This window comes from Dipodomys ordii, unplaced genomic scaffold, assembly GCF_000151885.1.
Source record: "Dipodomys ordii isolate 6190 unplaced genomic scaffold, Dord_2.0 Scaffold56, whole genome shotgun sequence".
In the NCBI taxonomy this organism is placed as follows: domain Eukaryota; kingdom Metazoa; phylum Chordata; class Mammalia; order Rodentia; family Heteromyidae; genus Dipodomys; species Dipodomys ordii.
Window position 1 is genome coordinate 8,167,646 of NW_012267272.1, and position 12,101 is coordinate 8,179,746.

Below are 12,101 nucleotides of genomic sequence, written 5' to 3' on the forward strand. Positions count from 1 at the left end.
TCCATATTGTTGTAATGCCACCTGCTGACAATTAGAGTCTCAGGTTTAACTGATGAGCAAACATGATTAAAAGAATGAAAGAACCTTTGGCATGGTTTACAGTCTAGTTAGGGGCTATTGTTTATTTCTCCCCCAAATAGCCCAGGAGCTCTATTAATAGAAGAAAGGAATAAAATTTGGTTTTGAGTTGAATCACAGCTTCCAAGAAACGGTGCCTGGATTTCAACAGTGTTTCCTAGGTGATATAATGCTATTCCTAAAAGAATTACCCCATGAGCAAGTGGTTTTCCAAATGTACTTTCTGGAGAGATAAAAGCTTTTTAAATTCGATACTGTAATTATTAAATAAATAGCTCCATTATTGTGCGGTAGTTAGCAAAAAGACTGCAGCAGCCTAGGCATTCCTAAGATGACTACTAATGTGTAAAATGAGAGCTCTGAGGTAGAGGGTTGGAGGGAAGTTGGAATCTTTGGCTTCATTTGTCTTAACCCACTTGTGTCTGGATCGGCTTGCCTTTGATTTTCTGGATGTCACCAATTTTTCTTGGTTTTAGCAGAATTTGGCCTTGTTTCCTGTGATGTTAGCATATTTTATCCAAACTGTTTTCTATCTATATTTAAAAAGGAACAGAATATTTATAAATAAAGTTTTTTTAAATCTCCTCCAAAGTCAGTTGTGGGTAAAACACTCCTCTAATATTCAACAAAACATGAGAAATTTATGTTGGAAAATGTTCTCGGAGTGGGTAAGAGAATTCAGTAGGTTATTTGTGATAGGTCTTAGTGGTAATACCCAAGTTCACAGGTAACAAAAGCTAGTAATGGTCAGGTGTAACTACAAAATGATATTGGCCATAAAGGTATTTGGTAACTTCTCTTTGAGTAATTCTAATGATGGTAACCTGGTAATGATTAATGGCTTTTCTGCTGCCTGATTTTCTTCTTTTCTAGAAGCTAAGTTTTTTGTTTAATTAATAATTCTCATTCCATTTTCTGTTGACCTTGGAATAACAATATTTCCCATACAATTAAATGCATTCAGTTCTTTCTGTATGCAACTGTCATTCTAATTTACCATTCTTTTATTTGTTGTTGTTGTTTTTTGTTTTGTTTTGTGGGCGCTCATACTGAGTCTTGAATTTAGGGCTTGGGTACTGTCCTTTAGCTTTTACACTCAAGGCTGGAACTCCATCATGTGAGCCATAGCTCCACTTCTGGCTTTTTGGTAGTTAACTGAAGATAAGACACTCATAGACATTCCTGCCCTGGCTGGCTTTGAACTTCTATCCTCAGATCTCAGCCTCATGAGTAGCTAGCTTTACAGTCATGAGCTGCTGATGCCTGATTATTCGGGGTTTCACAATGGGATTGGTTGATCTTTTGTCACTCTCCTGTTAACATCATCCCCATATCTTTTACACTATACAGGGAAAGCTTCACCCTGCCTTATGGTTTAGAAGCAGGCACGTTATTACGTGTATGCCATATACAGGCCAGAAAGTTTTTGGTTAAATGTGTCTTCTCAGTTGTACAACACTAGAGGGGGTATATCCCTTTCTCCATTGTGTTGCTCAGAGACCAGGTTCATAGCTGAATGGACTGGTGTCAGATTCCTGGCGCCTCTCCCCTCTCTCCACTTGGTGACATGGTAGCAGTGCATCGTCCAAATAACCTATAGTTGCACAGATAGTATGGAGTATGAGAGAAACTGAGTCTCATTGGGATTGATTTATCACTTCTGTTTCACTTGGACATTTCCCCTCCATTGAATAAGTTCTGCTTTTGTAACTCAACAACCACAATTAGATCATCAGGCTGGTGACGTTACAAGAACTGAATTTAAGTACTTTGTGAAGTAAATATGTTGTTTTTCTATAGATGTCCTCATGATTATAAAGTATTGCTAAACATATTTTGAACCACCTTAAAATATGTTCTAGTAATAAGTTTAGGTAGAAGTGCTGTAATTTTCCAACAGCTGTTATAAGACTTAAGGAAAATTGATTTAAAAGCAAAGTGAGAACTTGATTAAAATTTTTCTTGTGCTTCCTAAACACAAACCTGGACCTTGACCCTCAATTGCCAAGACATAATAGTGAGAAATATTATTGTGTTTGGTTGGTCTAAGTTCTAATACGTGAATGCACTCAAGGGCACATTTATCTCAAGCCATATAAAGATAAGTGCTGAAAGGCAAATATCAACTTTCTAGTCTGAACAGGCCCTTTTAATCTCTAGAAGAACTGTAATTTCAACCCGAATAACATAAAAATTGTCAGGCTGATACGTTTAAGAAAATAGCCATCATAACTACAAAGTATTGCTAAAATTGCTTTTGAACCACCTTAAAATACACCAGTTTAGGGAAAAGTACTGTAATTTCTCAAGTTATTATGAGACTTTAGGAAAACTGATTCAAAAGCAAAGTGAGTACTTGATTAAAATTTCCAAAATGCTTTTACAGTAACAAAATTGTCCAAAGCTCTTTATGATAAAGCATTGCTACCACCAGACTCTGCCACTGGATGTCCATACCTGAAACTTTTGATTTAGGAGGAAATAAAGGCAGGGCCCAGGGTAACTTTGCATTTCTGAGTATATACAATACATACTTGTCTTTCGCACTGAACTATGCACATGATTAAAGTTCTGAATTCACCTATCAGTATAGAGAGTAACACTGATTAAGGCCACAATGTTCTCACCACACACCATTTTGAAATCCTTTTCTGGGACCAGAAATGAACTACAGAAAGTCTAGTTACGTCAGCTCTCATGTGTATGAACATATATATGTATATATGGTATGAAAAGGTTTGTGGGATTCCCCATCAAAATGTAAATGGTAGATTTAAAGCTGTATCTTTGTTCTTAGCAGTTTTTGTGGTTTATTTAAGAGCAAATGAAAGATGTATGTGAACCACCTACTTGTTGTCTTCACTGCACAACCTGGCATTGGGAATGGTGACTCTGCTGGACAGCTGGGCTGCTCTTTCCACAATGGCTTTCTGTTTCTTGGAGGAAAGACTGAGCATCTCAGCACAGTAACACCTGTTACACATGAGTGGCACTTGCAGTTCTTGGACGTGGGGGGCCAGGGCTTTCCAGAAGCCACTGGGCAACATGTGCTTTGTTTCCCTGTTGCTCCCATAATCAGTGTTAGGCATCACGATCTGGCCTTTGAATCTTCTCTGCATGCTGTTGCCCCTGGCTTTCCATAATGCTTGACCTTTACATACTGACTGGTGCGGATGAACACCTTCGTCCTCTTTTTTATGATGCTGGACTTCAACAGAGGTCTGAGGGCATCCATGGTGCCCAGCAGGAGATGGCGGTCCTCTTGGCAGGCAGCACCAAGGAAGAGAATGAAGTATTTCTAATACAAAAAAAAAACACTGGAGCCACCCTTCCAGTTTAGTGACATTTTTGATTTTTCAAATTTTAGGTCTATTTGAGTATCCTCCAAGACTTTTCCGATTTTTCTTCCCGTTGTTGTGCTCTAGCCTGTGACTTGGGTCTTTCTAAAGCCTGTTCTTGTTTTTAAACCCACTGTGAACTAGATATTCACAATAGGTTCTGTGTACTTAGGAACCTGGAGTCAATTGGAGAAAGGCATCTATAGGACCTTTACTGTTGTATTACAAAGACAGACTGAGTGCAAAGACAATGAAAGGGGAGAAAAGAGAAAGGGATAATTTGAAAGTGTGAGCAGGATATTTCAAATCCCAAAGAGCATTAGAACAAATCAAGCCTGAAGTGTCTGTTACATGACTAACATTGTTACATTGGGAAGGATCAATTCCAAAATGATGGTATTCACTGGAAGAACCAGTTCTTTCATGACAGACATTACATGCATATTAAAAAAAATTCAAGTTTTAACATGGTTTTTTTTGTAAAAGAAGAGGAGGTAGTAACTCTTTAAACCTTCCTCAGCCAAAAGTATACATTTCTGTCAAAGAAAAAGCAAAGATAAATCAATATTTTCCAGTCAGATGTTATTTATAAGGCTATATGTTTGTTCAAGATTGTGCTTTCAATTTGTGTGGTATTTTTGCCACTTAGAAAAACCACCCTCTTCCACATTCTGCAAATAGAAAAAGGGAGACATTACTGGGATAATAAAGGAAGAACATATATGGATGTGGTTGTAGGTAATTTGTAAGACTATTTTAAGGTTATCCCAAAGTTCAGGATTGTCAGTGTTTTACACAAGCTGAAGTGGGTAAATTATCTTTAGAGGAAAGGTGAATTTTTTTCTTTTGACTCAATTAGACAAGTGGAAGTAGGACTTTTAAAGCAGGAAGAGGGCATTGCAAGTTGTAACATGGTGGAATGTAGAATTATTAATTCATACTGATGTGTGGGCTGAAGGTAGTAAACTACTGTTTTCAGAAACTCAGTTTTGTAAAGGTGGATATATATGGAGGTAAACATTTACAAATATATAAACTAGTGAGCCAGATCTTCACAATCAGGTGATGGTCTAAGTAGGGAGCCAGGTTAAATAGTTCAGATTTTTTTAAATGACATGAATGAACTCAAGGAGACAATTTTCTGTGTAATGTGATAGAGAGGGTCCCTTCATTATCTATACGATGTCAGCCGGTGGACCAGGAGCTGAAGAATAGAGAGCCTCAGCCTAACTCTGCAGGATTCAATCCTGCAATCTGTGGGACTCCATATATATTTCCCACCAGGTCCAGGATTAGGGAAAAGTAAATTTAAAATTTCAGCAATCAAGTTGGGCTCTGGTGGCTCATGCCTGTAATCCTAGCTACTCGGGAGGCTGAGATCTGAGGATCACGGTTCAAAGCCAGCCTGGGCAGAAAAATCCATGAGACTCTGATCTCCAATAAAACCACTAGAAAACCAGAAGTGGTGGTGGCTCAAGAGGTAGAGTGCTCGCTTTGAGCTGAAGAGCGCAGGGACAGCGCCCAGACCCAGAGTTCAAGTCCCACGACCGACAAAGACAAAACAAAATTCAACAATCAAAATAATAGTTAATGAACTATTTTTAAAATAGTAAGAGAGCTGGAGGCATGGCTCAAGTGGTAGAGTGCTTACCTAGCAAGCATAAGTCCCTTAAATGAGAGAGACTTATGATAATCAAAATATCAAAATTTATTAATGACAAAATCAAACTGAAGTTAAACAAAATTATTTAAAATTATCACTTGGTCAAAAAAAAAACTGTCAGACTTAAAATGAAACATGCCAAAAAATAAAAAGATTAGACTTCGAAAATATTAGTTCACTTCCATCAAGGGCAGAAAGGTAAAATTATAATCCTATTTTGGTGGTTTGAATCAAACAAACTTAGGACAATATTGTGTCTTCATATGTCTATTTTGGAAATTTGTAAAATTTATTCAACTATTAATAAGGTTTCTGAGGCCCCCCTCCCATAAAACCATGTACACAAAGATTCACACTCCTACTCATACCTCAGGCCCCAGGATGGTTGGGTCGCGTATTTAATTGAAGGTTGAATATTGTGTTCTTCACGATTTTTGCATTAATTTGGACATTTGAAACAGTACATTGAAACATTATCTTGATTGCCTGTTTTTGGGCGCGCTTTAAGTTTTGTGGCCTGAGCACATTATCCTTCAGATTTTTTATTTTTAATGGTTTTAGGTGGCCTGGAAGTGTGGTTTTCCCCACCCTCCCATCCCCCAGCAATGGAACTTTTTTCCTACGTTTCACCTTGTCCCTCTGCGATCCTGAAATCGGCCGGACTCACCACCAGGCGGCGGTGATCCACCCACTGCGCCCGGAATGCAGTATCCGGAACTCTCAAGTTGGGGGCTTTAGCTCCGCCCTGCCGGCCGGCAGCCTTTTTGCTGCGCACGCACGCAGCACTTCCTGTTTCGCCTCTTCCCGTGCGCCTCTTTTTAATCGGCTCTGTGCGCCGGAAGTGACGCATAACCGGGGCCGGTCCTGTCTGGCGTACTTGGAGGAGGTTTGTCGGCCTCGCGTACCTCTGTGCGAGGCTCGCAGGTGCTGGCGCGTGGCCGCTCGGCCTTCCCACCTGCGCGGGCCCAGGCCCTCCCACCCTCCTCTTCGTGGCTGGGCGGGAAGTTACTGTATGGGGAGGGGCCCGAGGCGGGGGTCGGGAGCCCGCTGCCTCAGCCTTCACAGCTGGATTGCTGTGGGAGCACCGGGTTTCAGCTTTAAGAGCCTTACTGACAGTAATATTTATCGAGTCCTTATCTGTGTGTTGGGAACGAATGCAGGAGTTTAGGACGTGACAGTAATGAGCAAGTTGTACAAAAATCCTTTCAAGGAGCTTGCGTTCCATTGAAATGGGGGAGGACAGGGCGTCGGAAGAGGGGGAGAAAGAGTTAAATGGGACCCGAAAGACACAAAATGTTGGGGGAGGAGGCCAGGAAGGGGATCCAGATGAAACGAGCCAAGGATATTGATGAGTTTGATGCCAGTTGGGCGTGCAGAAAATCTCAGTGTAGTTAGGTATTTAGGACTAGTTGTCTTGTGAGGTTGCTGTAAATTGTAGTTTTTAATTTATCCCTCTCCCTTCCCTTCAGGCAAGTCCTAACTATCAGATTGTAAGAAAAGAAAATAGAAACCATGTTTCGAAGACCTGTGCTACAGGTTAGTTACTTTTCTATGTTTATGCTGAGCTTCATTATCAGCTATAGTGATCAGATTTTCTTAGGCAGCATTTGGCTGCAGGCGCAAAAGGCCTTTGAGCCTACTTACTCATTGTTTTGTGGGTACTTATTTGAGGGGCTTGCTAAAGCAAATAGTTTAAAATACGTTTACAAGTCGGGATGCTGGAGGCTCATGCCTGTAATCTTAACTATTTAGGAGGCTTGAGATCTGAGGATAGCTTTTTGAATACAGCTCAGGCAGCAAGGTATGTGGAGACTCTTATGTGGTTCAAGTAGTAGAATACCAGACTTGAGAAGGGAAAAAACCAGCCCCAGTACCAGTGTGTACACACACACACACACAAACACAAACACAATGTTCACATTTATAGTGGGAATCTCTACAGTTGAAAACTTGTGAAACTTGCATTTATATGAGCTAGTGTGTATTTAATGCATTTGATGATTTGAGGACTTTGAATCATTGTTTATCACTTTATTTATATGTTTGTTGTGAAAATACCGTACAGTGGGGTTACAATTACATGGGCAAGATAATGAGTACATTTCTTATCAAGCATTGTTGCCTCCTCCTTTGTTTCCCCTTCCCATCCCTTCCCATCTCCCACCCACCCTCCACCCTCAAAGTGTTTATCACTTTAAAAATAAGGTATTGTAGTTCCTTTATTGACCATCTATCTTTCTTTGTTACTAAATGTTCCCCTTGCATCTTCCTACACTGTGGAGAGTAGCTCAAGTCTCAGGATCATCATAAATTCACAAGTCATGACTTATTACTTATTTCCTATAGGATCTTGAGCAAGTTACTCTCTCTGAGTCTCTCTTAGGTCCAAAGTAGGGATTGGGCTGTGGATGTGGTTCAAGCTCAAGCAGTAGAGTACCTACCTAGCAAGTACAAGGCCCTGGGTTCAAATGGCAGTACCACTAAATATATATATATATATATATGTTATTTATGTATTTAATTTTACTTGCTGCAGTTATTTGGCAGTAAATACCTTTTACTGATGTCTATGTGACTTATATAGCCTTTTTTCCTCTTTCCAGGTGCTTCGTCAGTTTGTGAGACATGAGTCTGAAATAGCTACCAGTTTAGTTCTGGAAAGATGTAAGTACCTATTTTCTAAGTTTCTAATTTTTCTATTTTCTAAGTTTACAGTGTTATTTATAATACTGTGCTAATATTCTTAAAAATAGAGAAGAGATGTGCTGAATTTAACTGTTACCCATCATGCCTCTAGCCCATGCATTTACTCCTCAGATATTGCCCATTAGACTGTGGTCACCTAATGTCAGCTTCATGTTCAGCCAGAGATTACTTGCTCACTGTTGTGAATGAATTTCCTCAAGTGATATTTGGTTATCTGTATCTTGTATGGTTATGTTGGACAGAAATACACTTTTCTGTAGTAAAGATTTAAGTCTCAGATTTGTGCTTTTAGCTCCACAGTTGCTTTAAAAAGTTACCTTGAAGAAGAATTTAAGATAAAGAATTTGTTTTGTGGGGTGGTGTTCTCTGTTTTCTCCATATTAACCTATTTTTCCCCCTCTCAGGCTTCTTTTATTTGCTCCTTTAACTTATTTGCTGATCTTCTGTAACTTGTTTTGCTTATATGAGAATAGAATTGAAGCAATATTTGTAGCAGCTTCTTTTCTGTATATTTCTATCTCAAGTTTGTAGATTTAATAGTCAGCTTTGGCAGCTATAGGGAATTTCCATAGTGAATAAATCAGCTGACTTTGATTTCTCAGTTCTGAAAACTAGACTTCCAAGATTAGGGTGCCAGCATGGTGGGCTCTTGGTGAAGATTCTTCCTGTCTGGTACATATTGCCTTCTCTGTTTTCACTTGCCGGAGAGAGAAAGCTCTGGTCCCTTCCTCTTCAAATATGGAAACTAATCTCATCATAGAGGCTTCACCCTCAAAACTTCATCTAAACCTAATTATCTATCTATGGTCTACCTCCCATGATGTCAGATTTGGGTAAGATATTCAAGAAGCAAATTTTGAGAGGGACATAAACATTTGGTCTGTAGTAAGTACACAATTTTGTTTTATCTCCATATTACATTTCAGCTCTGAATCGTGTGCAGTTACTTGGGCGAGTGGGTCAGGACCCTGTCCTGAGACAGGTGGAAGGAAAAAATCCAGTCACAATATTTTCTCTAGCAACAAATGAAATGTGGCGATCAGGGGAAAGTGAAGCATACCAAATGGGTGAGTATAAAAGCCTTCCATGATATATTGTCAATTACCTCAGTAGAGATAAGCTACTTTTAGATAGAGTTTGTCTTATTTCATTTTGTAATTTTTTATGGAACCTATGAGTTTGGTTTTGCTGAATGTTTTGTCCATTGGGTATTCATTTTGTCTACTGGCGTTTATAATCACATTTCCTATACCCATGATTTAGGCGATGTCAATCAAAAGACAACATGGCACAGAATATCAGTGTTCCGACCTGGCCTTAGAGATGTGGCATATCAGTATGTGAAAAAGGGGTAAGTTAAAGAAGGAAGGGTCTTTTGGATTAAATGTATACAGTGTTTTCATGGCAAGAAACATGTTACTCCTCCTTTGCCCCTGATTAATTATATTTAGAGGTACCTGTTAGGTATAATAGCACATACCTGTATTCCCAGCACTCGGAAGACTGAGGCTGGAGGATTGTGTGTTCAAGGCCTGTCTGGGCTGCTACGACATTGTGAGATCATAGTCCCCTGCTTCCCTCATACGAAGCACAAAATAAAACAATAAAAGAAGTACTTATTGATACCTTAATACCAAGTACATGGAATATCGCTGTGACTATATCAAACTGAAAGTTTAAATCATGACTTTAAAATTTAGAGCCCACAAGGTATATATATAATCAGAAGTAGATTAGGCAGGAGAGAAGCTGATGTGTATTAAGGGCCTCTGTTAACACCTGCTTTTAGGACCTTCTAAGCCTATGTGACCTGGGATTCTAAGGGTAGCATCTGGTCACTTGGTGTACACATGATGCCCATGGTAGAGAATCTGAAGTTTGCACTCCAACGTATGAGAATATTCTCAGCAATTATTTGATAGTTGAGAATTTTCTATAGGCTTAGTATTTTCCTTTTGTAACTATTGGATTATGTAGTATTCTTTCCAGGCTCTTAGAAGAACAAAAGGGTGTGTTTAATAGCAGCCTTACAAGTTAATGTGCTTAGAAATAAAGTTTTCTATAAGACAAATATACTTTGTGAAAAATAATTTCAGCCATGATTAAAATTTCTATTTCAGTAGCTGTAGTTCTTCTCTCCGTTTGTCTCCACTGTCCTTTACGTATGTGTGTATGTGGTATGTATATACATACACACACGTAGGGCCTTTCAAGGAAAAGCTCAGCATACAATTCCGCCTTCCTGAGGAATCTGTGTTTCCTTTTGTATCTCATTAATTCATTAGTGTGTTGTCTTTCTGTTGTCATTTTCCACCCTTCTAAATCATAGCCAGATGTAGTGCCTCACACCTGTAGTTCTAGCTACTTCAGGCTGAGACCAGGACAGTCACAGTATGAGGCCAACCGGGGTAAAAATTTAGGAGATCCTATGTTAGCCAACAAAGAGCTAGGCATAGTGGGACATGCCCACCGTCCCAGCCATATGTTAAGTGTAAATAGGATCACAGTGTAGGCCTGTCCAGGCATAAAGACAAGACCCTATCCCCCAAGTAACTAAAGCAAAGAAGGCTGGTGGTATGGTTTGGAGTGGAGCATCTGCCCAGCAAGCACAAGCCCCTCCCTGAGTTCAAAACTCCAGTACCATCAAAAAATAAAAAAATAAAAAGTGTAAATGTCATTTAGTTCTGCCTCATTAACTGAGTCTATTATAAGCAGAAAACGCTGTGTGGATATGAATTAGCCCCTGGAGAATAAGGTTACAGACCGTACTATTTATCTGTAAGGGAGTTCAAGCAAAGTTTTAGGAAAATGACACATTGGAAATAGAATTGCAAAGGTGCTGCTGTTTGATATTCTGTGATAGTCGTAGATCATCTTAAAAATTTTTTTGCTGAAGGGTAATAGGTTTGTGTATGTAGTGGGGTGGGAAGGGGAAAGAGGGGGATACTGAGGACCAAGTCCAGAAACCTGAGGCCTGCTGAATGCTTGGCAAATACTCTTCTATTGCACTATAGCTCCAGTCCTTTTTTTGAAATGTAACTTTTGACACAGGGTCTCTTAAGTTGTCCAAGCCAGTCTTGACTGTGATCCTCCTGCTCAGCCTCAGTCATTGGGATTACAGACATGTACCACCATGCTTTGTTAACTAGATGTATCAAATCTGTTTTCACATTGTGTTTCAGTATTCATAACTTTGAACTTGGAGAAATGATAACATAAAAGATTAAAGTATAATAGTATTTCATCAGAGAAATGATAACATAAAAGATTCAAGTATAATTGTATTTCATCCATAGAGTATTCTCATCATCACCCTGATCCGACTCTTGCAAAGCATGTTAGAATTGCCAGACTAAAAACTTTATTTATATCAGGTCTCGAATTTATGTGGAAGGGAAAGTAGACTATGGTGAATACATGGATAAAAATAATGTGAGACGACAAGCAACAACAATCATTGCTGGTAAGAAGCTCGTGACAATGTTTCCTTCCTTCCTCCCTCCTTCCCTCCCTTCATCCCTTCCTCCTTTCCTTATGATTACAAGATTTTGGCAGCTCACCAGAAAGTCTTTCAGCTTTTTTTCTGCTGATACTTTCTGCCTTTATCTATACCTTTTGGAAGTTGTCTCTGTATTCACAGTTGTGATTCAAAAGTAACTTCCTGGTGAAGTATAGCATGAATTGTTCATGGAAGTATTTATTGTTGAGCATTAGAAAGTCTTAATCTCACTTTTTTTTTTGCTTTTTTTGTGCCAATACTGAGGCTTGAACTCAGAACCTCTGGGTGCTGTTTCTTACCTTTCCTGCTTGAGGCTGATACTACCACTTGAACCACAACTCCACTTCTGGAATTTCCTTTTTAATGGTTAATTGGAGATAAAAGTCTTGCAGATTTTCTTTCACAGACTGGCTTTGAACTGTGATCCTCACATATTAGCCTAGCCAAGTAGCTAGGATTGTAGGTATAGCCACTGTCTCTTGGCTTTCATCTTTTTTTTTTTTTTTAATTTTTTTAAGAACATGGCTTAAATATGTGCCAAGACATATTATGTGAGTGCCACTAGAAATTTAGGTAGATTTATCCAGAATCTTTTTGGAACCTAATATGGTTAATTTCTACTTGAAACTTTTACTGTTCTTTTTAAACTACAGAAGAACATAGAAAGATAGATGCATAAAACTTGAAAAAAGGGGCTGGGAAGATGGCTCAGTGGTAGAGCGTGTGCCTTGCATGCCTGAGGCCCTGGGTTCGATTCCTCAGCACCACATAAGCAAAAAGAAAAAAGCCGGAAGTGGCGCTGTGGCTCAAGTGGTAG

At 39.2% G+C, this 12,101-nt stretch overlaps 1 protein-coding gene and 1 pseudogene across 2 annotated transcripts in view; one reads left to right on the top strand and one right to left on the bottom strand.

Moving 5' to 3' along the window:
- Positions 1-2,924: 2,924 nt before the first annotated feature.
- Positions 2,925-3,313, bottom strand: LOC105989563 (annotated as a pseudogene).
- A 2,600-nt stretch (positions 3,314-5,913) lies between these two features.
- The window catches only part of Ssbp1 (single-stranded DNA binding protein 1, mitochondrial), a 9,017-nt gene continuing 2,829 nt past the window's right edge, over positions 5,914-12,101 (top strand). The window contains exons 1-6 of one of the 2 annotated variants that reach the window (XM_013021538.1): positions 5,914-6,003; positions 6,549-6,615; positions 7,683-7,743; positions 8,712-8,852; positions 9,049-9,136; positions 11,160-11,248. In XM_013021538.1, coding sequence (XP_012876992.1) covers positions 6,592-6,615; positions 7,683-7,743; positions 8,712-8,852; positions 9,049-9,136; positions 11,160-11,248 — 403 coding nt within the window. In that variant the 5' untranslated portion in view covers positions 5,914-6,003; positions 6,549-6,591. The remainder of the gene's footprint in view (positions 6,004-6,548; positions 6,616-7,682; positions 7,744-8,711; positions 8,853-9,048; positions 9,137-11,159; positions 11,249-12,101) is intronic. The other variant, XM_013021540.1, reaches the window with a different exon arrangement.